Genomic DNA, 25,852 nt, shown 5'->3' with positions numbered 1-25,852 from the left:
CTCCTCCTTCTTCTTCCTTCTTCCTTCTCCTTCTTTTTTTTTTTTGGAATGGGGTGGGGGTTCAAGATAGGGTTTCTTTGTGTGGCTTTGGCTGTTCTAGCTTTTCTGAACAAGCTAGCCTTGAACTCAGAGATCTGCTTCTCTGCCTGCCCCACTTCCTTTACCTCTCTGACCTCTACCTCCAGAGTGCTGGGACTAAAGGTGTGTACCACCACCTGGCTGATAAGCTCATTTCTTAATAGACATCAGAAAATTCCATGGAGGAAATGGAGATACAAAACAAGAGACACTTGAAGGAGATTTCAGGTTAATTGTCATCCTTCCACTCACAGTGTGTGGGCCATATTTAGACCTTGATTCAAACTGAGAAAAGGAAGAAAAATGTGGATCTGTGAAGTTCCTATTAAGGAACTACCGTTGTTTTAGGTGAGGCTACTGTAGTTATTTTATTCTTCCGTTTAGAGGTTATATATACAGGGTTTACAGATAAAATAATATGCAATTTAAGAGTGTGTCAAAATAATTCAGGATGGAGAGGGAGAAGGTTCAAGTAGAGTTGATATAACATTGCTACAATTCAACTTACTTTCAGATTTATTGATGAAAAAAGTCTCTCTGCTTTTGTGTATTCTTTCTATAGAAATTGCAAAACTATCCCCTGCAAGAGAAAGGGCTGAAAATTGTCTTCTATGTCTGAATGTGATATTTACAGTGTTTCAATTCACAATCAGGAAACTTAACTGTTCATAGATAATTTAAAGTACTAGAAAGATTGTGATGAGTCCATTTGGGGTTGGAGAGGTAGCTCAGTGGGTAACCTTGCCTTACAGGCATGTGAACCTGAGGTTTGGATCCCTAGAACTCATGTGAAAAGCTGGATGTGATGGTTTGCCTTTTTAACCCAAAGGATGGTAGATGGAGACAGAGATGGCTGATACCTGGAGCCCCAGCCATCTATCCTAGCCTTCTTGGTGAAATTCTGGACCTATGACAAACAGTGTCTCAAATAAAAGATGGAAGGCACTAAGGTATGATACCTGAGAGAGTCCTCTAATCTCTACACACATGTGTGCATACATGTATACATACCACTTTATATGTGATATGCACCCATCCACACGAACATACCAAGATGAGTCCCTTTATCTCAAATGGGTGATAAAATGCAGACTTAAGTGGCATAAAAATAGAGAACTAAAAAGGCAATGTGAAAAGCATAAGATGCAGCAGTGCCCTTCAGAAAGACTATTTGGATTGAAACCTTTTGAAGTGCCTTATGAACATAAGATTAGAATCACTATTCTTAGAATCCAGTAGTGGCTTTGCCATTTTACTCTATTTAACTTTGAGTAAGGTTGTTGTAATGACTGGTTTTAATTGTCAACTTGTCACAACCTAAAATGACTTGCAAAGAGAGTCTCAATGAAAGACTGTCTAGATCAGATCACCCAGTGGTTATGTCTATGAGATATAACCTTGATTATATTAATTGATGTGGGGAGGCAGCCTAAAAGTGGGTTTGGGTCTTGAATTGTATAAGAGCAAAGGAAGTAAGCTGAGCAATAGTTTATCAGTGCTTTAGCATGGGTCAGAATTTCCTTTTTAAAAACTCATTGAAAAAGCTTACTATAGCCCGATGTGATGGCACACACCTTTGATCTCAACACAAAAGGTAGATCTGAATTCAAGACATTTGCCATCCAAGGCCATATAATAAGACCTGTCCTCAAAACAGAGAGAAAGGGAGAGGAAGAGGGAGGAGGGGAAAGAAAGAAAAGAAAAGAAAGAAAAAAACTTTTTTCTAAGGATTGGGCCTAAGCCATCATAGATATGAGATGAACACTTACCTCTATCAAGACCACTTTTCTTTTTATTACATAAAATATCCTATTTTATGTATATATCATATTTTGTTTATTCCTCCACTCTTCACTGGACACTTGAGTAGCTTTCACTTTTGGCTATTGTGAAGATTGTTTTTGTGAACATAGGTACATAGATATCTATTTGAGCCCCTGTTAACATCTTTTCTGGACTCTTCCCAAAGTAGGATTGCTGGATTATATGATAATTCTATGTTGAGGAAACTGTACATTTAAAACATCTCAGCAGTCACATTTGATGCTGTTTGTGCACTGAGTCCTTTCTTTTCCTGAAAATGTTTTTCTAAGAGGCTTAAGACTATGAACAAGGAATATGGTTCCCAAGAAACAATTTTGAGGCTGCAGAGACTAAGGTCATTATGATTACCAGTCGGCAAGTATTTGTTTACTTCATACTTACTTCTAAAAAAACGTATTTCATTCAGTTATTTTTTTACTTAGTTATTATTGTTATGGATTTGGGTTTTTTTATTTATTCACTTTCATCCTGATCGAAACCTCCCCTCTGTCCTCTGCTCCCCGTCCCACCTTCACACACCCCTCTCCCACTACCTTCTCTCCTCAAAGAAGGGGAAGTCGCCCAATGACACCAACCCATCGTAGCACATCAAGTCATAGGAGGATTAAGTGCATCTTCTCCCACTGAGACCAGATAAGGCAGCTCAGCTAGGGACTGGGATCCAATGGCAGGCAGCACAATCAGAGACAGCCTCCACTCCAATTGTTAGGGGACCAGCATAAAGACCAAGCTGCACATCTGCTACGTATATATAGGGGGCATAGGTCCAGCTCCTGCATGCTCTTTGGTTGGTGATTTAATTTCTGTGAGCCCTCATGAGCCCAGATTAGTTGACTCTTAATGTGTTGTTCTTGCTGCACACCCCTCCGCAGTCTTTCCCTTCACTCTTCCACAAGTCTCCCTGAGCTCTGCCTAATGTTTGGCTGTGGACCCATCTTAGTTAGGGTTTCCATTGCTGTGAATAGACACCATGACCAAGGCAACTCTTATACAGGACGTTTAATTGGGGCTAGTTTACAGGTTCAGAGGTTCAGTCTATTATCATCATGGTAGAAAGCATTCAGGCAGGTATGGTGCTGGAGGAGCTGAGAGTTCTACATCTTCATCTAAAGGAAACCAGGAGCAGACTGGCTCTTTTGCATTGGTAGGAGATTCAAAGCCCAACTTCAAAGTGACACACTTTCTCCAACAAGGTCACACCTCCTAATATTACTACTCCCTATGAGCCAAGCATATTCAAACCACTACAGGCTCTGTTTCTATCCATTGCTGGAAACAGTTGTGCTAGGCTCCTGTCTGCAAGCAGAGCAGAGTATCATTAATAGTGTCAGGGCTCTCTCCCATGAAACGGGTCTCAAGTTGGACCAGTCATGGTTGGCCATTCTTTCAATCACTGCTCCATCTTTATCCCTGCACATCTTGTAGGCAGGACAGATTTTGGATTGAAGTTTTTGTGGGTGGGTTGGTGGCCCCCTCCCTCCACTGGAAGTCCTACCTGGCTACAGGAGGTAGCCACTTCAGTCTCGATATCCCTAGCTGCTAAGAGTATCATCTAGGGTTACCCCATAGACTTCAGGGAGCCTCCCCCATCCCAGGTCTCCAGTTCTTCCCAGAGATGCCCCCACTCGTTGATTTCTATTCTTTACTCCCAGCCCTCTCCTGCCTCACCCCAACATTCCCCCATACACCTGATATTCACCCCATCCCCACCCCACCCCTATTCCCCTCTCCCATCCAGCTCCCTCCTTCTATTTACCTCTAATGTCTATGTTATATTCCCTTCTGATTGAGATTCAAGCCTTCTCCCTTAAGCCCTCCCTGTTACTTAGGTTCTTTGAGTCTGTGGATGATAGCATGAGTATCCTGTACTTTATGGCTAATATCCACTTATAAGTGAGTACATACAATGAGTGTCTTTCTGGGTTACTTCACTCAGGATGATATTTTTCTAGTTACATCCATTTGCCTGTGCCCTTGTTTTTAATAGCCGAGTAGTATTCCATTGTGTAAGTGAACCACACTTTCTTTATCCGTTCTTCAGTTGAGGAGGATCTAGGTTGTTTCCAGTTTCTGGCTATTAGGAATAAATCTGTTATGAACATGTTTGAGCAAGTATCCATCTGTATGATGGAGCTTCTTATAGATGTATGCCCAGAAGTGGTTTAGCTGAATCTTGAGATAGAGCTATTTTCCATTTTCTGAGAAACATCCAAATTGATTTCCAAAGGGTTTGTACAAGTTTGCACTCCCACCAGCAATGGAGAAGTTCCCCTTGCTCCACATTCTCGCAAGCATGAACTGTAGCTTGAGTTTTTGATCTTAGCCACTCTAAGATGTAAGGTGGAATATCAGAGTTGTTTTGGTTTGTATTTCCTTGAAGGATGTTGAACATTTCTTTGTTTCTTTAGCCATTAGAGATTCCTCTTTGAGAATTCTCAGTTTAGCTCTGTACTACATTTTTTTGTTTTGGTTTGGTTTGGTTTGGTTTTTCGAGACAGGGTTTGTATAGCCCTGGCTGTCCTGAAACTCACTTTGTAGACCAGGCTGGCCTCGCACTCAGAAATCCACCTGCCTCTGCTCCCAAGTCCTGGGATTAAAGGCGTGTGCCACCACACCCAGCATTGTACTACATTTTTTAATTGGGTTATCTGGTTTGTTGTTATCTTAATTTCTTGAACTCTATATATTTTGGATATTAGCCCTCTGTCAGATGTAGGGTTAGTGAACATCTTTTCCCAATCTGTAGGCTGTTGTTTTGTCCTAATGATGGTGACCTTTGCCTTACAGAAAGTTTTCAGTTTCATGAGGTCCCATTTATTAGTTGTTGATCTTAGTGCCTGAGCTATGGATGATCTGTTCAGGAAGTTGTCTCCTGTACCGGTGCTTCATTTAAGGCTATACCCCATTTTCTGTTCTATCTGGTTTTATGTTGAGGTCTTTGATCAACTTGGACTTGAATTTTGTGCAGGGTGATAAATATGGATCTATTTGAATTCTTCTTTATTCAGATACCCAGTTAGTCAGGACTCTTTGTTAAAGATGCTTTCTTGTTTCTATTGTATGGTTTTGACTTCATTGTCAGAAATCAACTATAGATGTGTGTGGGTTTATTTCTGGGTCTTTGATTCTATTCCATTGATCAACCTGTCTGTTTTTATGCCAATACCATGCAGTTTTTATTACCATTGTTCTGTAGTATAGCTTGAAATCTAAGATGGTGATGCCTCCAGAAGTTTTTAATATATAGGATTGTCTTAGCTATCCTAGGTGGGTTTTTTTTGTTTTGTTTTGTTTTTAACATGTAAAGGTGAAAATTGCTATTTCAAGGTCTGTAAGGAATTGTGTTGAAATTTTGATGGGACTAGCATTGACTCTGTAGATTGCTTTTGGTAAGGTAGCCACTTTTAATCCTACTGATCCAAGAACATGGGAGATCTTTCCATCTTCTGATATCTTCCTCAATTTTTTTTCTTCAGAGACTTGAAATTCTTGTCTTACAGGTCTTTCACTTGCTTTGCTAGAATTGTGCCAATATATTTTATATGATTTGTGGGTGTTGTAAAAGGCATTGTTTCCCTAATTTCTTTCTTGGCCCATTTAGTATTTGTATAAAGGAGGGCTACCGGGGTATTTCCTTGTTTGTTTGTTTGTTTGTTTGTTTGTTTGTTTGTTTTTAGTTAAGTTTGTACCCAGCCACTTTGCTTGCTGAAGGTGTTTGTCAGCTGTAAGAGTTCTCTGGTAGAATTTCTGGGGGGGTCACTTATGTATCATGTGTTCATATCATCTATGAATAGCGATATTTTGACTTCTTCCTTTCCAATTTGTATCCTTTTTATCTCCTTTAGTTGACTTATTGCTCTATGAAGGACTTCAAGTACTATATTGAATACATAGGGAGAGCCTTGCCTTGTCCCAGATTTTAGTGGAATTCTTTTAAGTTTCTCTCCATTTAATTTGATGTTGGCCATTGGCTTTCTGTATATTGCTTTTATTGTGTTTAGGTATACACCTTACATCTCTGATCTCTTCAAGACTTTTAATATGAAGGGTTATTGGATTTTGTCACAGGCCTTTTTAGCATCTAATGAGATCTCAGTGTGCTTTTTTCTTTCAGTTTGTTTATATGGTGAATTAAGTTGATGGGTTTTCATATATTGAATCATCACTGCATCCCTGGGATGACACTTACTTGATCATGGTGGATGATATTTTTGATGTATTTGTTCTCGGATTTGGTTTACAGTATTTTATTGAGTATTTTGTATCAGTGTTCATAAGGAAAATTGTTCTGAAAATGTCTTTCTTTGTTGAGTCTTTGTATGGTTTTGGTATCAGGGTGACCATGGCCTCATAGAATGAGTTTGGCAATGTTTCTTTTCTTTCTATTTTGTGGAATAGTTTGAGAACTGTTAGTATTAGCTCTTCTTTGAATATCTGGTAGAATTCTGCATTAAAATCATCTGCCAAAGACAACAATAAGGAGGATAAGCAACCAGTTTATGGAGGCAATCACTAACTTCATTACGAGATTGTAGCTTGGAATGAATCATGTTGAGTGTAAACTGAGTAAGGTTCACCATATCTTTACAGTGCAATCAACTATTTTTCTAGAAATTGTTTTTTAGTCTTGGTGAACTTTTCAGACTACTTCAATGTTTTCAATATACATTTAAACTTTTCTACATCCATAGCAGAAATCCTGGCCCCTCAAATGGCATTCCTCTTATGCTCAGCTACTGTTGTCATTTTCCAGCAGCAGTATATATTTCCTTAATTCTTCAAACAACCTTGTGTTGTAAGTGATGTTATCCTTATTTAAATGGAAAACTAGGTTCTTTTTTAACACTTTTCTGAGCAGTAACAAGACTTCTCTAATAAGTTCTCCGGCATGAATGTCTTCTACCTTTAGGCCGTCCAGTAATCTTTATAAAATACAAATACCCCTTCTTTCTCCATAGGTTAACATTTAATATAGAAATACTAACCCCATCCTTATTTCCCAAGTCAGTGTCAAGTCACACCTTCCCTTTTAGAAACCCTATCCCAGCCTTCTTATTTTATAGGTGCAGAAACCAAGATCCATCAAAGTTAAGAGTAACTTGTCTCATGTATGTGGTAAGCAGTGACAAAATACAGCCCCTGGTAACATAAACGTCTACCGTTCTGGCTTCTGCTAAAAGCAGTGAAAAGTGTTTTTAAACTTCAGTCAGCATTTCTTTCCAGGCTGCAGATTGAAGCTCATTTCTTTGGTACTCTGTAAGGCAGTAGGGCTCCTTCATAGCATGCTGAAAACTTCTCTCAATGAACCTTAACACTTTGAAGCAACTGAAAAGTCCTGAGGTAAAGAAGCATCTGGCTTTTTTTTAAAACCCTGCATTTTCCAAAGAGGCAAACTCTTTAAAAGCACACGCCTTTAATCCCAGCACTTGGGAGGCAGAGGCAGGCGGATTTCTGAGTTCGAGGACAGCCAGGGCTACACAGAGAAACCCTGTCTCAAAACACCAAAAAAAAAAAAAAAAAAAAGAAAAAAAGAAAAGAAAAGAAAAAGTTGGTATATATGCTTTTTTTTTTTAATTCTCACTCAATTGTTTGTTTATTCTGTGTGAATTTTCCCACCTAGCTGGCATGTTTAACAGCATCCTTTGACTGGGAGGTTAATAAAGGATACACCCCAAAATGGTAGCTTTAGAAAAGGAACTTATCCACTAAGCTGATAAAAATGGTGACATACACCTTTAATCCAGCACTCGAAAGGCAGAGGCAAGCAAATCTTTGTAAGTTTGAGTCCAGCCCAATCTATAGAGTTAGTTCTAGAACAGCTTGGACTGTTAAAACAAAGAAACCATGTCTAGAGGCAGGTGGGTAGAGGAGGAGATGGGAGAGGAAGGGGAATTTATCAGCTTTCTAGACTTCTTGCATCCATCCTTTGGGCCTCACCAGCTCTGTAAGCCTTCTCTTTCCTTTCCTTTCACATCATCCAAATATTTGATTGTATCCAGTTGGCTGTAAATGATGGTCCAGGCTTAGCCTGGAAAGAAAACCATCCATGAGAGATTAGAATTCTGATTATTTCTTATTTCCAGAATCTAAAGACAACAAAGTAGATTAGGATATAAGTAATATAATGCAATGTACCATTTGGGGATAAGTTGTTGATTACCTGAAAAGTAAGGGAGTTCTTCCTTAAGAATTTTGTCTTGTTTTTGTTTTTGTTTTTTTGTTTGTTTGTTTTGTTTCTTTTTTTTTGTTTTTTTTTGTTGTTGTTGTTTCTCTTCCTTAAGAATTTTAAGAATACTTATGGCTTTAGTGATAAAATTGAAAAGCCAAGCCAGGGTCACCCCGAGGATTTAGAATGGCTATAGGATAAGGGGTAGACTTCAGGTTATATCTAATCCTGAGTTCTTTACCATTTCTTTCCAAGGCTTGTTTTAGTTTTATATTAGAGCTCCTATAGGACTCTATTTCAGTTCAAAGAATAATTACAAATTGCTGAAAGGTGGATCTGGAGAGATGATGGCTCAGCAGTTAAGAACATGCACAATTCTTGCAGAAGACCTGAGTTTGAGTCCCACCACACATGACAGCTCACAACCTCCTGTAACTATGGCTTCTGGGGAGTCCAATCCCTGTGGCCTCCTCAGGCACCTACACTCTCTACATATGTTCACACATAGATACATAATTAAAAGTAATAAAAATATTTTGTAGAAAATGGCTCATAGAATCTATACAGAGAAACCCTGTCTTGGGGGGGGGATACTTACATGTGACCCTGACAATATATTATTTGAAAAAAAAATGTATGGTTTAAGATACATTTGAAACAATAAATAATTTGTTTTTGTTTTATCAAGAAATGGATGAAAAGAGGCTACTGGATCCAGGGTTGAAGGTTCGTAAAGGCCTCTGGGATTACCCTCTGAAGAACCAGCAGATGGAATGCCGGAGTGACTGAAGAAAATGGGTGCTAATGCATCTAACTATCCTCATTCATGTTCCCCAAGGGTAGGGGGAAATTCACAGGCCCAGCAGACTTTCATAGGTAACTGTGTATTCCCTTATTTTTATTTTCTGCTGTAACTGTAAATAGAAATGTGTTAACAGTTACCTTTGTAGATGAAAATAGTACTGAGCCATAGAAAAGTTATTACAGGTAATAATTCTGTGGTTGCTACCTAGGTTCCCTATCTTCACCCCAATGTTAATCTGGCTTGTTATTAAATGTAGTGTGGTTGAAAAGAAAAACATTTCAAAATTATATATAGTGTTCTTATTTTGCAAATTGCCTCTCATTTCTTAAAAATCCCTGACTGAACCCTTGCTATAGTCCTTGCTTGCTAGAAAACCAAGGGCATTTTTAAAAATTTAGTCAAATTCTTTATTCTATTTCTGGTTCTTTTTCCTTTCCTTCTTCCTTCCTTACCTTCCTTTTTACTAAAAATTGTTACAGAACATTTTATTGCATGTGTGAGTTTGCACGAGTGTGTGCGAGTGTGCACATGGCACATATGTGAAAATTGAAGGACAACTTGTGAGAGTAAGTTCTCTTCTAATCCCTATGTGGGTCCCAAGATTCAAATTCAGGTAAGGGGTTTGACTTTCCACTAAACCATCTTTCTGGCCCTTTTAAATTTGATTTATATCTGTGTGTGTGTGTGTGTGTGTGTGTGTGTGTGTGGTGGATGCGGGCATGTGTGTACAGTTGTTCGTGTATACAAAGGAATGCAGAGATTGACATCAAGTATTTGTCTCAATCACACTCCACTGTATTTGGCTTTTAAGGTTTTTTTTTTTTATTTGTATGTGTCTGTGCCAAATATATGTTTATCTGATAAGTGCCTGCAGAGTCCACAAAAGGATGTTGGATCCCCTAGAACTGAACTTAGAGGTGGTCAGGAATTGTCTGTTGTTGGGGCTGGGAACCCAACTGAGAACCTCTGTAAGAACAGTGGTGCTTTAACCACTGAGCCGTATTTCTTGCCCCTCTACCTTTTAAAGATGGGTTTGTCAGTGAACCTGGAGTTCATATTTTAGCTACACCGGTTGGGCAGTGATCTTCTAGGATCTGCTTGTATCCAACCTCCCAGCACTGTACCATTGTGTCCAGCTTTTATGCTGATGGATGGGTGTCTGTATATGAAGCCATCTTCCCTGCCCCTTCCCAAGCATGCACGCATGCACACACGCACACACCTACATTTATTTGAGCTCTCCTTGCCCAGGCTGTTATCCTACTCTTGACCTCTAGCCTCAGCCTCTAAATGGTAGGATTAAAAATGTGCACCACAGTGCCCAGCCCTCTTTTTTAGTATAAAAATGAGTTATTTGTATTCATAAAAGCATCCTTTTTTCCATTTTTACTCGAGTTATATAGGAATGTGTTTGTAAAACTTTAGGCATGAAATATATTAACATTGAAAGTGAATATTAAAAAAAAAATCATGATTTGTTTAATTTTCTTCTTAGGAACATCTTCCTATTCTCAACAAGGCTATGGTTGTGAGTCAAAGTTGTATAGCCTTGACCATGGCCATGAGAAACCACAAGACAAAAAAAAGAGAACCTCTGGCCTTGCCACTCTCAAAAAGAAGTTTATTAAACGCCGAAAATCTAATAGATCTGCTGATCACGCCAAGCAGATGCGAGAACTCCTCTCTGGGTGGGATGTTAGAGATGTCAATGCACTAGTGGAAGAATATGAGGGAACTTCAGCCTTAAAGGAGCTTTCTCTGCAAGCCAGTTTGGCTAGACCAGAAGCTCGGACACTGCAGAAGGACATGGCTGACCTTTATGAGTATAAGTACTGTACTGACGTGGACTTAATATTTCAAGAAACTTGTTTTCCTGTTCATCGTGCTATTTTGGCAGCAAGGTGTCCATTTTTTAAAACCCTGCTTTCTTCTTCACCTGAGTATGGGGCAGAGATAATAATGGACATCAGTACAGCTGGTATTGATATGCCCATGTTTTCCGCCTTGTTACACTACCTTTATACAGGAGAGTTTGGAATGGAGGACTCAAGATTTCAGAATGTCGATATCCTTGTTCAGCTTAGTGAAGAATTTGGAACACCAAATTCCCTTGATGTAGATATGCGTGGACTCTTTGATTACATGTGTTATTATGATGTTGTCCTTAGTTTTTCTTCAGACTCTGAACTAGTTGAAGCTTTTGGTGGAAATCAGAACTGTTTAGATGAAGAGCTCAAAGCCCACAAGGCTATTATTTCTGCACGGTCCCCATTTTTCCGAAATTTATTACAAAGGAGAATACGGACTGGTGAAGAAATCACAGACCGAACTTTGAGAACTCCCACAAGAATTATATTAGATGAGTCCATTATACCAAAAAAATATGCAAAAGTGATATTACACTGTATGTACACCGACGTGGTGGACCTCTCTGTTTTGCACTGTAGCCCCTCTGTGGGGAGTCTCAGTGAAGTTCAGGCTCTCGTCGCAGGGAAGCCAAACATGACCAGGGCAGAAGAAGCCATGGAACTTTACCACATAGCACTGTTCTTGGAATTTAACATGCTTGCACAAGGTATGAATTCTATTTGTCTATTAAGTTGAAAACAACTATTTTATTCTATGATAACAGTGTCTAGAATATACAGGGCTAGTTTTTCTTGGTCTGTAATTATGAATGCTGAAACTGCAGGGTCAGCATTAATATAGCTCTTCATTTAATATTAAAATCAATCAGTCATTACCGATGATAAAGAAGATTAGGTGAGATTCTTCCCTAATGTAAGGTGATGGTATGGGAATAGGTGTTTAGACGCCTACACCATCTCTGCTCTGACTTTGAACCAGCCCATTTTCCCAGATTCCAAGTGTATATTTCTGTATTTACATTTAACACTTTGTTGATTCTTTGTTTACAGTTAGAATAAATTCACTATAGAAATAAAAGGTCACATTTAAATATAAATTTATTTGAAGTAAGTCTCTGACTTACATTTTAAAATAGGTTGTATCTTTTAGGCTCAACTTGTACATCAAATATTAGCTTGTAAAGCAGTTAGTCAGATCCACAATCTTGTTTCATTTGTTTTAAACAAACCAACCAACTAACAAAATAAGATATAGATAGATAAATAGATAGAGATAGATATGATATATTTTCCATGTTATAAAAAGTGAATATGTGACTATTGTGGTAAAGAAGTATATGTCTGTTGGTAGATGCTAGATTCACTAACATTTCAGAGCTGGAAAGAGACCTTTCTCACTACAAAGGAAAAGTGCATATTTGGCTTTCTGTGGCTGTAAAGTAAAATGAAATGTTGCATGACCCAATATTACTTGAGAAATTTTATTTTCCTAGTGTAGACACTAAAGGAATTCTAAAAGCTGCCAACTAGAAGAGAATGTGTTTTAGTAAGGAAAACTTAACATGGCTTTCTATCTTGAAAAGTATTGAAATTTTTTTAAGCCATAGTAGGTTATAGATAATAAGATTAAAATCAGGCATTGAAAAGAGAAGAAACGTTAAAATTTCTTACACATAATCTTTTCAAATTTTAATTTATCATTGTCTTTCAGTAACAGGCAGGTTTTGTTTTTGTTACCACAGCCAGTGTGTCATTAAACTATTTTTATTAGTTTAAAATAGTCATTATATTAATAGCTGACTATTTAGATGCCAGTTTATAGGGACAATATCAGAAATGACCTAGCAGCTTGACCTACCATTCCTTTATTCTATAAAGCCAAATTTGTGAGAAAATGCTTCTACAGAAAAAAATTGAAGTTTGCCACAGCATCAAAAAGGTATGACAAATCTTTCTTTTCTCAAATTGTTTTTAGATTTCTGACAGGTTTACATAATAAAATCCAAATGTGTACCATATAAATTTACCTGTTTTTAAAAGTAAGAGTACATACCTTAATGTATTAATTCTTTTAGTTTTGAGTGAAAAGTGAAATTGCAAGCTAACTCTTAGGTTTTTGGTGTTACCTGGAGCTCTTTTATTTTCTTAGGTAAATTCATTTTTTTCTGACATTTACATAGAAATTGCATTTGTACAGTACATTTAAAGATCTAAAACATCCCTTATGTTGTTTCAATCTGGCTAAACAAATAAGAGCTCTTGTCTCTTCTCATTCAAAATACATTCAGAGCCATGGTTTTCACCTTAGCTTCTTGTGCTTTATGTATAACATCTTTCCTTCACACCTGTGATAGATTCATACTCAGTCCTTTATACCCTCAACATGGCCTTACCTCATTTCCATGAGGAGGACAGTTTTTGGTTACTTGTTGAAGAATTTCGTGTGTCAAAGCTTAAAGCTCAGAGCTGGAGCCGAGTGGACTGGCTTTGGATCCTCCTCTACAGCATCTTAATATGTTTGACTTTAAGCAAGGCAATACCTCTTAATTACCTGTCTTACTGATTTGCAAAAAGAATAATACCCCATTATTCTGAGGATTAAGAAAACCATGTATGTTAATTCATGCGAACAGTGCTTGATATGTAATAAGCATTCAATAAATGTCAGCTACAAATCTTTCTGATTGGTATATCTTTATTGCCGTTCTTTTATTTTCTTCTCTCCTGCTTTAGGCTAAGGCTAGCACTCTACTGCTGCGCTTCATCCCTAAATACACAGTCTTCTCTAAAAGTAATTTTACTAGTTAAGCCCAATACTAAGTATATTCCTAGATTGTTAGACAGTTTATTGATGTTAAAATTTTCTTTCAATTTTATCACAATTTTAAGCTGGTTTCTCTCTTACCATGGTTTTTATCAAACTATTCAGGACCAGTCTACTTGTCACTTTCCAGTTAGCTTTCCTAATAGTCTGTACAATGATGCTTAGACTCCGGCATCTATTGTATATGGAAAACTTGAATTTTTCCACACATCTCTCATATCTAGCTATATACCATTTTAGAGAAGATTAAGTAGTCTATTTATTTCATATATTTTGTGTATATGTGTTTTACATGTGTGTGTGTGTGTGTGTGTGTGTATAAATATATACACTGTGTGCATGCCTGGTACCTAAGGAGGCCAGAAGAGGGCTCTGGATCCTCCAGAATTGGAGAAACAGATAGTTGTGAGCTGAGACTTCAACCTAGGTCTTCTGGAAGAGCAGGTAGTGCTCTTAACCTCTGAGTCATCTCTTCAGCCTTGGTCTGTATTTTTTGTTCTGTGATTCAAGTGAGGATGTTCAGTTAAGAAAGACTTTGAAACTAGGACTGTTGAACAACTTGAAGGTAAAATCATGATTAGCTTAACTTTCTTCTTAGGAACATAGTCTCAGAGCTTGAAAAACCAAGGCAAGAATATTGAGTTTGGGACCATCCAGGGCTACATAGTTAGACCTTGCAAACACACACAAAAATGATATTGGTAGCTCACAAATAGTATGCTTTAAGTGTAGAGCACGCAGCCAATGTGTATTAGGCCTTATGTTCAGTTCCTATTACTACAACAGACAAAATTCTGAGTTCAAAAAAATAAAACAGAAGGGGCCAAGCAGTGGTAACACACACCTTTAATCCTAGCACTCAGGAAGCAGAGGCCAGCCTAACCAACCGAGAGTTCCAGGACAGCCAGGGATACACAGAGGAATCCTCTCTCAAAAAAAAAATCCAAAATGAATGGATGAATGAATGAATGAATAGCAGAAGTTCTTAAAAGTAAGAACAGAAATGAAAAATATAATAGGGTTGAGGGGTAAACTTGAAGAAATCTAGAAAGCCAAAAGCACCAATATTGAAGAAAAAACAAAGTATAAATATTTACACTTCTGAATCCCCAATTCAGGAAGCTAATAAAGCTGTGATTCACCAAATGCTAAAGCAAACCAAGAATAGAGAAACAGGATCAGGAAATAGCATTCAGTGCATGAGGAGAGCAAAGTAGAGCCTAGTCAGGTTAGGGTTAAGGTTAAGGTTAGGGAGGGAAAAGAATGTGTTGGTCTAGACCAGACCAGAACAAAAATGCTCAAATCTAGGAGGTCAGTTACTTAATGTTTGAACAGAAAGTAGCAAATTACACTGAAACTTTATTACTCTTTTTAGTACATTTAGGAAGAATTGGAAATAAATTCAGACAATGAAGTAAATGTGTAAAGTTTTAAATGACACAAAAGCAAATAAAATTCTGCTTTAGAGCTTAGCTCAGCAGTAATATTTAAATATTTGTTATAATAGGAACACTGAATATTAATTGAATAAAACAGAATACATGGCAGTTCATGGTACGTGAAAGAGCTAAAGAATTAGTTGGGAGCAGTACTGAATACTATAGAGGTTTGGTTTTTAGGATAAACATTTTATTAGTACTCAACTTAAAAATTACAAGCATATTAAGCTTGATTACAAAGCTAATTTTAATTTTTATTACATTTATGTTTGTGCATGTGTATATAGGCATTCATGTGCCACACCTAGCATGTGTGTGGATGGAGCCCAGGAAAGCTTGTGGAAGTGGTCCTCAGGACCAAACTCAGATCTGTCAATCCTGATGGCAAGTATCTTTACCCACTGAACCATCTTGCAAGCCCCAAAATTAATTTTTAAAATACAGATATGACATTAGTGACATACCTAGAAAAGGCCACAGTCCTTTTAAAAAAATAAGTTTGCCGGGCATGGTGGCGCACACCTTTAATCCCAGCACTNGGGAGGCAGAGGCAGGNNGATTTCTGAGTTCGAGGCCAGCCTGGTCTACAGAGTGAGTTCCAAGACAGCCAGGGCTACACAGAGAAACCCTGTCTCGAAAAACATACAAAACAAAACAAAACAAAACAAAACAAAACAAAACAAAACAAAAAGCAGTTTATCATTTATGAAGATTGTTGTTTTTGCTGTTAAATGAATATGAAGATTCTTTTTTCATCGTTTTTGCCTGTTTTGGGCTCTTTTTGTATTCACTACCTGAGGATCTACTTGAACTTCTGATACTCAGTTTCTACCTCCCACAGTTCTGGAATTACAGTGTATGCCACCACACCTGCTGTTTTTGTGGTGCTGAGATGGGAGTTGGAAAGGGGGCATGTGTATGCCAGACAGCTCAACCAATTGAACTATATATTCTTGGCTTCATCTGTGAAGACTGGTAACAAATGAGTTTATGCTTATAATTTTGATTTAGTTTAACTAATTTGATCATCCTGACAGCCTCTAAGTTTGATGGGTTCAGAAACTAATAAATAGCTTGTGCTGATAAAGTTGTTATAACTCATACTAGTTCTTCTGATCCATAAGCCCAGGAATTTAGGCATGGTAGGAAAGAGGAGCAATGTGAGAACCAGTTTTACAGGTCTAGTAAGAGGTAGTGGCCCAAGTAGGCAGACTGGTAGTTACTGAAGCATCAGCTTGTAGGAGTATTTATTATGAGTTCAGTTTCTTCCTGAAACCAGGAAACCATTTGGAATTATTAGCCCAGCCAGGAAGTTTGAAGATTGTTGGGAGCAGGGACTTGAGTAGTTTGCTGCTCAGAGTGCCCCAGAATCTGGAGTCCAGAGCACTTAGACAGGGCCTTCTTTTGTGTTTCAGCCATTCTTTCTAAACAGGCTGCTTTCCTCTAGGGGTCACTGAGGTTTTTGGCTTCCTAGCACTGGAGCCTTCCCAGTTTTGTGTAGATCTTAACAGAGGAGAGAGCCCACCTCCCAGAAGAAAAATGGGAAAGGCTTCTTGGCTTCTGTGCTTGGGTTTCAATATGTGACCTAGGCCTTTCAGGTTGTGAGCTAGTAGCACAGAAAGCAGAGGCTATTGAGAATGTTTGCTGGAAGCAGGAGAGCAACATTGCCTACAGAAAAAGGAAAATGGGTACTATTACCACTGTTACCACTGACCTGCCACAGAACAAGAGCTGTCTTGGCCCAGATTCTAGGGCAGCACATGGAAGAGTGCTCACTCTCTAGCCTTCTCTGATCTTGCCTGTTGAGTGAGTTAGCCCAGTAACTAGCCTTCCTAGCAATGTCGTACACTAACAAGAAGCCTCTTCAGATAAATACTTTTTTTTTTTGGTTTTTCGAGACAGGGTTTCTTTGTGTAGCCCTGGCTGTCCTGGAACTCACTCTGTAGACCAGGCTGGCCTCGAACTCAGAAATTCACCTGCCTCTGCCTCCCGAGTGCTGGGATTAAAGGCATGCGCCACCACGCCTGGCCCCTTTTTTTTTTTTCTTAAGACACCTGTAATTATTCTGTAGTAGCTACTCAAGAAGCCTGATTGATGGCAGTACTTATATTAAAAATAAAATGAGCATATAAAATTAAGATTCCCAAATAGCTTACTAAATTGGAAGAAACCAGAAAGAAAAACAAGTGTTTTACTACTGTGACATTTTACAGCATCAGTGGCATATGCTGGGCAGCGGTTCTTAACATTATAAAGACAGAAGTGAAAGTGTACTACTACTGCCTTCTTTTTTTCCTTTTTGAAGAAAAATCCACTTTCCTAGTATAATAATTTTCTCAGAAGCTTTAACAATCCACAGACCTACTACTGTCTTTGACATGTAAATATTGCTGACAAAATAGCCCAGAAGTAGTACCAATCCACCACCATGTGTCTTTTAATGTCAGACATTGCACTGCAGACCTTAAACTTATCTGGATCAAAAATTGAATTTTCAACCTTTAGAAGATGAAACCTATTTATAATCTTCATTTGAAAAGTGGATATATATTGTACTTGCCATATTTTTGGTCATTATGAATGTATTTTATTGAGTTAGAAATCTTAACAAGCCACAAAAACATTGACCTAGTTTTTTCCCTTAACTTGGCCAGCTTCCAAGAGTGTATGCCTGAAAACATGCAAAGGGCAGAGCCAGTGTCCCCACACACTCGTCCATGTCTCCTCTTTCCGTTTTTTCCATTGTCCTGCATATTGACACTTTTCCTCTTGTCACAGACAGCAATTCATTTTGCTTCTATCTGTAACTGTTCCTTCTAAAGCAAGTGAGTCTGAGTATGATTCAGCAGATGAGAGGAGTCAGCTCAACCTGAAACGTAAAGAATTAGTTTTAGTTTCATGAGTGAAGGTTGAATTGGCTGAGATGATGCATGTCTAATCAAGGAGAGCTAACATTTATAAAGTTTTCTGTAAGTTTGAATAGAGTTCTGAATATAATATTTGCTTACATACCTTATTTTAAACAATTTTTGGTATAGATTACACACTTTCCCTCTGTCACCTTTGTGCAGGGTACCTTTACATTTTATTTTTATTTATTACCTGAATAGTTTATTTTCTTTTACTTATTACCTAAATTTCCAAATATTGCCCTAATCTTTAAGAACAAACTTGGTGCTTTGTGCCTTGCTTTATATTAGCCACTCCAAGTTAAAAAGTATTTTCTGTTTTCTAATAACTTTCAAATGTTTGTTATTGTTAGCTATTTCCATTTTCTAACTTGGCTTTAGAAATGCCTGTGTTCCTGTCTCACTTTCCCCTAGTCACATAATAATATTGTATGTTTCCTAAAGGGAGACTCAAAATATTGATACTATTTTAGTTATCCCAAGAACCTAGAATAGTACATTGCTCTTAGTAGACTCTTCATTATGTACTGTGAATTTTTTTTTTTTTAGTATGTATGTATGTATGTATGTATGTATGTATTTATTTATTTATTTATTTATTTGGGTTTTTGAGACAGGGTTTCTCTGTGTAGCCCTGGCTGTCCTGGAACTTACTTTGTAGACCAGGCTGGCCTTGAAATCAGATATCCGCCTGCCTCTTCCTCCCAAATTCTGGGATTAAAGGCGTGTGCCACCACTGCCTGGCTGTTTTATTATTTTTATATGTGTATGTGTGAGTGCCTATTCATGCATACTGTGGCTACAGAGATCAGAAGAGGGTGTTGGGTCCCCTGATACTAGAGTCGCAGGAGATTATGAGCTTGCTGGGAAGCAAACCCAGGTCCTCTGGTAAAGTAGCTCTTAAACCCTGAGCCATCATTCAGAATACTCTTAGTATTCTGATTAGCTAATGAGAGCTAAGTGATACTTTTTTCTTTGGATTTTAAAAAATATGTGTGTACGGGCATTTTGCCTCGATAAATGTTTATGCACCATGTGTATGCTGTGTCCATAGAGACTAGAAGAGGGGACAGAATCCCCTGGTACTAGAGTTACAGAAGGTTGTGAGCTGCCATATGGACTCAGAGACTTAAACTCAGGTCTTCCTGAGAAACAGCTGAGCCATCTTTCCAGCCTCTGCATGATCTTCATGATCTTTTTTTTTTTTTTTTTTTTTTTTTTTTTTTAATTGAAAAGGGGGCTGAGCAGTGAGCCTCATATATGATGTGGTTCAGTGGTGAGTACATGTTTGCTTAGCATGTCCAAGGCTATAGAAGTTGTAAATAAAATGAAAACATTTAACCCCAGTGTAGAAGATGAAAAAGAAGTATTCTGTCAAAAAGCAGATTTGTATTCTAAACAGTATTCTAAACAGTAAGACTATCATCTAACTCCTTAGTTTAAGCAGCATGTCAGATTGATTGATCATCTGTTCACTTGATAGAACCCACTGATAGAATATTTGAACTTAAAATATCCTTGAAGTCAGTCAATGCTATTCATCATCTGAACCCAAAGAATTTAATCCAAGAGAGAACTTTGAGGCAGGGTCTTACTCTACAACCCCAATGGCCTATAATTCTATTTAGACCGAACTAGCTTTGAATCAAGACATCTGCCTTTTCTGTTTCCTAAGTGCTGGAATTAAAGGTGTATGCCACATGCGAGGATCCGGAAATCAATCTTAACCTTTTGAGCTAATTTATAATGTAGATCAAAGAACTAATTATGTTTCTAAAATTGAACAATAAATTATATATAGTAATGGCAGTAATGCACACTTAGAATCAGTAATATAACTAAATGTCACCATGACTTGGACATTCTCATTCTTGTCTTTTTTTCAATTTATTTATTTAAGGAAAATAGAATTGTAAACAGTTGCCAATACTCATTTGTTTTCTATTAAAAATTGAATGCTTATTCCCTTATATACTTAAAAGACAGTAATGAATATTGTGACTTATAGTAAGACATTTTAATTTAAGTGTGTATCTGACACTTTGTAGCCATAACAACTATCTAAAATATGTACAATTAATTTGCAGCAGATGCAGTTGAATGTCTATGTTTATTTAAAATTGTGTGACGTTTAATCAGAAGTCCTTTTTCAATAATAAGCCTTGGTTGGCTTGGAATATTCTGTATAGAACAGGCTGGTGTTGAACTCACAGAGATTTGCCTGACTCTGCCTCCAGAGGGCTGAGATTACAACCTAAAACACAAATCAGTTTTAAAATTGTGAAGCCCTATCCACTATAAGCTAAGCCAGGTGTCTATGTTTCTATGAAGAGGGAAAAATGATCTGAGGGATGGATTTTATAGAGTTAGTATGTGGCAGAGATAGGATTGGAACCCAGGTCTAAGTTCAAAGTTTTTATTTACAAAACACTGGATCATACAACATTTACTTTTCACTGAACTTGGACAAGCTTCACAGGGTTTTCAAGATCAAGTGAAACAACTTATATACATTGCTGTCATAAAGCTAGGTACACTTTGGTGTCCAAACATTCTCTTTCTCCTGTTACAATCTTGAATAGCAATGTTGTCATTAACTTGAATTTTAAAAATAGTTGTAAATTTTTACAGTGTTACAGAGAAACACTTTGTCTCAAAGGAAAACAAGGAAGGCTATTTAAGTAAAATAGAATTGAAGGGAGTACAAATGACCAAGACAGGGATGGCAGAACATGCAACATTATAAGTATGATGGCTTTTTAAACCCAAGATCAAGGTGCAGAGTTTCTTCTTTTAAACCTAGATCTGCTCTTATCCAGGGCAGGACTCTAACCAAATGTAATACTCACCTACTTCAGATGTTTAAAGGGACTAGAATACATTATTTCAAAATTAAGTTATACTAATAATACTGTTTCACTAACAGTGTATAAAAGGCCCCTAACTGAGCTCATTTCAAGGCATACAGCACTTTTAACCTGTATAATAACTATGCCTTTCTGTGGTAGAGAAAAGGCAAATGCTTGCATTCTTCTGACCCAAGGCTGCCTCCACAGAGGAGCAAGGGTTTTAGATCAAGCTGTCCACTCAGGGACCAAGCTTCTTGTGTCTTTTCATTTTAAGGACTTCAAGTAGGATGCTTGGTAACATTTATCATTTACCTTATATAATGATTCTATGCTAAATTTTGAACTTTGAATTTATTTCAAAAGCAGTGTGTGCTGGTTGTTGAAAAAAAAAAAAAAAAAGGAGAGTGGTAAACAAACATGGCCCAAAACATATTTCATCACTGCCGTTGCCCTTGAGAAATTTTTATGTCAGTACATATTTTTAATACATTTTCAGTATACTTTCTAAATATACAGAAAATAAATACACTGTTGGTTAGATTCAAATAACACAAGTAATAAAATGTTTGAGAATTTGTAGTCTCTATCCACAGTGATAACTACCACTTACAAAAATACTGTTCATGATTGTCCCCAAGTGTGTTTATAGAACTGCTAAAACATTCAGTGATGATAAGTTGGCCAGAAAAATGTCTTCAAAGGTTTTTCTAGTATAGATTGACACAGTTCTAATCCCACTAAATATCTCTCCATGAAGGAGATAACTTTGTATATTAAGATTTTAAGGGCTGAAGAGATGGCTCAGTTGGTAAATTGTTGCTATGCAAGCATTACAACATGACTTTGATTCTAAAATCCATGTAAAAACCTGGATATGGTAGTATGCATTTGCAATCCCAACACTGGAAAAGAAGAACCAGGCAGATCCCAGGGGGGTCCGTAGTCAGCCAGGCGAGTTCTAGGTCAGTGAAAGACCCTGTCTTAAAAACAAAGTCGAGGGACCTAAGAAACTACCCCAGGTTGTCATCTGGCCTTTGCCTATACATGTATATAAAACATTTTCATATACGTCATGCTTAGTGTTCATTCCTGTGTGCTGTTTGACATGTTAGTGTTTAAAGGTAAAATATCTGCACATCTAAAATTAGCACCAGAAAGCAGAAGTACATTTACACACTTAAATATCTTTATTATCAAAACAGTGTGTTGTCAAACATACTTCTCTCTTTTTTTTTTTTAACTTATTTTATTAGGTGTTTTCTTCATTTACATTTCAAATGCTATCACGAATGTCCCCTATACCCTCCCCCACCCTGCTTTCCTGCCCACCCACTCCCACTTCTTGGCCCTGGCATTCCTCTGTACTGGGGCATATAAAGTTTGCAAGGCCAAGGGGCATCTCTTCCCAACGATGGCTGACTAGGCCATCTTCTGCTATATATGCAGCTAGAGACACAAACTCTGGGGGTACTGATTAGTTCATATTGTTGTTTCACCTATAGGGTTGCAGACCTCTTCAGTTCCTTGGGTAATTTCTCTAGCTCCTCCATTGGGGTCTCTGTGTTCTATCCTATAGATGACTGTGGGCATCCTGAGTGAGGTAACCCAATCACAAAAGAACTCACTTGATGTGCACTCACTGATAAGTGGATATTAGCCCAGAAACCTAGAATATCCAAGATACTGCTTGTGGACGTTGTACATCGTGGTGCGGAGCCTAGTGCGCACCACGATGTACAACGTCCACAAGCAGCGGATATTAGCCCAGAAACTTAGAATATCCAAGATACAATCTCCAAAACACAAGAAAATCAAGAATAAGGAAGACCAACACGTGGATACTTCATTCCTCACTAAAATAGGGAATAAAATACCCATGAAAGAAGTGGCAGAGACAAAGTTTGGAGCTAAGACGAAAGGATGGACCATCCAGAGACTGCCCCACCCGGGGGTCCATCCCATAATCAGCCACCAAACGCAGACACTATTGCATATGCCAGCAAGATCTTGCTGAAAGGACACCGATATAGCTATCTCTGTGAGGCTATGCCAATGCCTGGCAAACATACTTCTCTTTAACTACAATAATATAATAAATAAGCCTTTTCAATTGATTTAATATGAAATTAGACTTATACTGTCAGGCTTACACTGTGTGCTTGAATCAAAAAACAATACTGTCTTTTAAAACCTGTTAGACTAGAATTCCAGGAAATAAATGGATCTTATTTTCTAAATACGTAGCTTATATCTTACTACAATAGGTTAGAAAATGCCTTAAGCCAAACTGTGTAATTAGTTTATTATTCTTTATTCATGTCAATTTAAAACTAGGTAAATAGGACCAGAGAGATGACTAACAGGTTAAAAGTACCTTGCTCCCAAGCTCAGTGACCTGAGTTCAATCCCTGAGACCCACATGGTAGCAGATAACACCTCTAAGTTGTTATCTCTCTGACCCCACCCCACCCCTGCACACAAGCTCAGACATACATACATGCACAAAACATTAACTTTTTAAAGAAGAAATAAACTATATAGAGGTTTTCTTGGTTTGTAAGTGTGAGCACTCAGGCTGGAGAGATGGCTCAGTGGTTAAGAACTTTGGCTGTTTTTACAGAAGATCTGGGTTTCATTTCCAGCACCCACAAAGTGACTCATAAGTATCCACAACACCCTCTTCTCAACTCCACAAGCACCATGTATATACTTGCAGGCAAAACACTCATACATATAAAACAATACATCAGGCTGGAGAGATGGCTCAGTAGTTAAGAGCACTGACTGCTCTTCCAGAGGTCCTAAGTTCAATTCCCAGCAACCACATGGTGACTCACAACCATCTGTAATGGGATCTGATGCCCTCTTCTGGTAGGTATGTCTGAAGAGAGCAATGGTGGTGTACTCATATGCATAAAATAAATAAATAAATCTTTAGAAAATACATCTTTCTTAAAAATGTATTTGCTTATTTCTTTGGTTTTTTTTTTTTTTTTTTTTTTTTTTGTCTCTTTGTTTTCTATCTTTTCAAGATAGGGTTTCTCTGTGTAGCCCTGACTGTCCTGGAACTCATTTTGTAGATCAGGCTGCCCTTGAACTCACACAGATCTCCCTGCCACTGCCTCACTAGTCCTGGGATTAAAGGTGTGCACCGCCAACACCCAGTTTAAAATATGTTTTTAAGTAGCACTTCAAGTGTTTAATGGTGTGAATACTCCTCGTCTACATTTTTATGATCCCCCCCCTCTCTCTTTCAAGTATTAAATAGAAATAGTTGAAGCTGGGGTAAGAGCCCATTGTGCACTTGCCTAGTGTGAGCAAATCCCTGTGTTTGCTCTCCAGTGTTACATGCACAGTGGATGGGTAGTATGGATCTCTAAATCTGAATCTATTACTGCTATGTGAATTTTTAAAGAAATAAAAGCAAAAGGGGAATACTGAGGGTAGAAAAAACTATAGCTTCTCCATTCATACAGGGTCCCAGTGTAAAATTAGTATTATAACTCCCATTCTTTTTTTCATTTAGCACATTTATTGAAGATTTAATGTATGCTAGGCCCTTAGATTAAAGGAATGAATACCTAGCCCAGTGATATCACTAAGTAATTATAGCAAAAGTGCCTTCACAGTACTCAGCAGTGGGTTCTGATGGAGCATGGTGGGAGGCAGAGAAGCCACAAACCCCAGCAGAGAGACAAGAACTTCCCAGAAGAGTGGGACCTGGAGAGTGAGTAGTCCCATAATAATTAGGGACAGAAGGAAGAGCAGATCCAGAGGTCTGGAGGTAAAGTGGGAAAAGGATAAAGATACTTATGGTTGAAGGATGATGACAGTGCAGAGATGAGCAAGGTATGGCAAGAAGTAATGTAACCAAGGCTAATATAACAAGCTTTGTAGACCATGTATAGTCTTCCCCTCACTAAAACAAGTGTTGTGGACTGATTGCATTTACATTTTTTGGAAAACTCTTTGACTATAAGATACAGAGATCATAAGTGTTCTGGAAATGTGTTTTTTTTTTTAAGATGCATAATTTTGTGAGCAGATACAAATCTATAAATAGGTCAAAATTACCTACCCCCCCCCCTTCTCTGTCATGTGTATATATACCAAGGGTCAAGCTCAGGGCCTTTTACATGCCAGCAGGCACTCTACCAATGAGCCAGACTCCAAGCCTCTAGTAATTCTTTGTATACTGTATTCATTTATTCAGGAGGATTTATTTACTCACTGGTGGCGGCCCTATTGCTATATATAAACTGAAAGTAGAAAATGATGTTACAGGTGAAATATTAAGGCCAGGATTTGAATCTGGTTCCTTGTACATCCAAGGAGCTACTTTTTAAAAATGATTTACTTTTATGTGCATAGTTTGCTTATGTGCATAGTTTAAGACCTATCTCTAATTGCCATTAGCTGTGTAAAATTTTGCTTGCTGATCTGAAAAGTGAGAATAATGCCATCCTGTTGGTGAGACTGCTCTTAGGGTTTGATATTACGCACCTAGTGCCTTGTACATTGATTAATGTATGATAAACATGAGATAAACAATGGCTATTCTTGTGTCAAACTTTCTTGTAAGTGTTCCTGATGTACTAATATATTCTAACACAAAACCAAGCACAAGGTTAGTGAGGGCTGTGAAGGGTGAAAAAGGAATCTTCATAAGAGCTAGTTAGAGATTTCTGTAAAGGAAACAGAAATAGAGACAACTTCTCGGCCACAGATTTAGTAAACGTTTTTAAAAAATAAAAAAAGTTGTACTTCTCAGAATGTGAGAAGTGCATAGGCTTACATTCACTTCTGTGTCTATTCTTCTAGAAAATTCCTAGGCTCTTGATTTTTTGTTTTTGGGGAGATTTTTTGTTTTTGTTTTTCTTTGTTTTTTGGGTTTTTTTGTTTGTTTGGTTGGTTGGTTAGTTGGTTTGGTTTGGTTTTTTTCGAGACAGGGTTTTTCTGTGTAGCCCTGGCTGTCCTACTCATTTTGTAGACCAGGCTGGCGGCTCTTGAAATTAAGAGCTATAGTATCTGGTACAGAGTTTGGCATATAACTCAAAAGTCTTTTTTTTTTTTTTTTTTTTTTTTTTTTT

At 37.8% G+C, this 25,852-nt stretch overlaps 1 protein-coding gene across 5 annotated transcripts in view; it reads left to right on the top strand.

The window, feature by feature from the left end:
* Positions 1-25,852, top strand: part of Btbd7 (BTB domain containing 7) — a 93,842-nt gene that overhangs the window by 24,028 nt on the left and 43,962 nt on the right. For 4 of the 5 annotated variants that reach the window (XM_029540562.1, XM_021201580.2, XM_029540561.1 and 1 more), the window contains exons 2-3: positions 8,757-8,944; positions 10,369-11,448. In XM_029540562.1, coding sequence (XP_029396422.1) covers positions 8,863-8,944; positions 10,369-11,448 — 1,162 coding nt within the window. In that variant the 5' untranslated portion in view covers positions 8,757-8,862. Of the gene's footprint in view, positions 1-8,756; positions 8,945-10,368; positions 11,449-12,619; positions 12,681-25,852 lie in introns of all 5 variants that reach the window. The other variant, XM_029540563.1, reaches the window with a different exon arrangement.

Source organism: Mus pahari, chromosome 7 (assembly GCF_900095145.1).
Source record: "Mus pahari chromosome 7, PAHARI_EIJ_v1.1, whole genome shotgun sequence".
NCBI lineage: Eukaryota > Metazoa > Chordata > Mammalia > Rodentia > Muridae > Mus > Mus pahari.
Note: the sequence above shows the minus strand (reverse complement) of the source record. Positions and strands in the feature narration are given on the sequence as shown.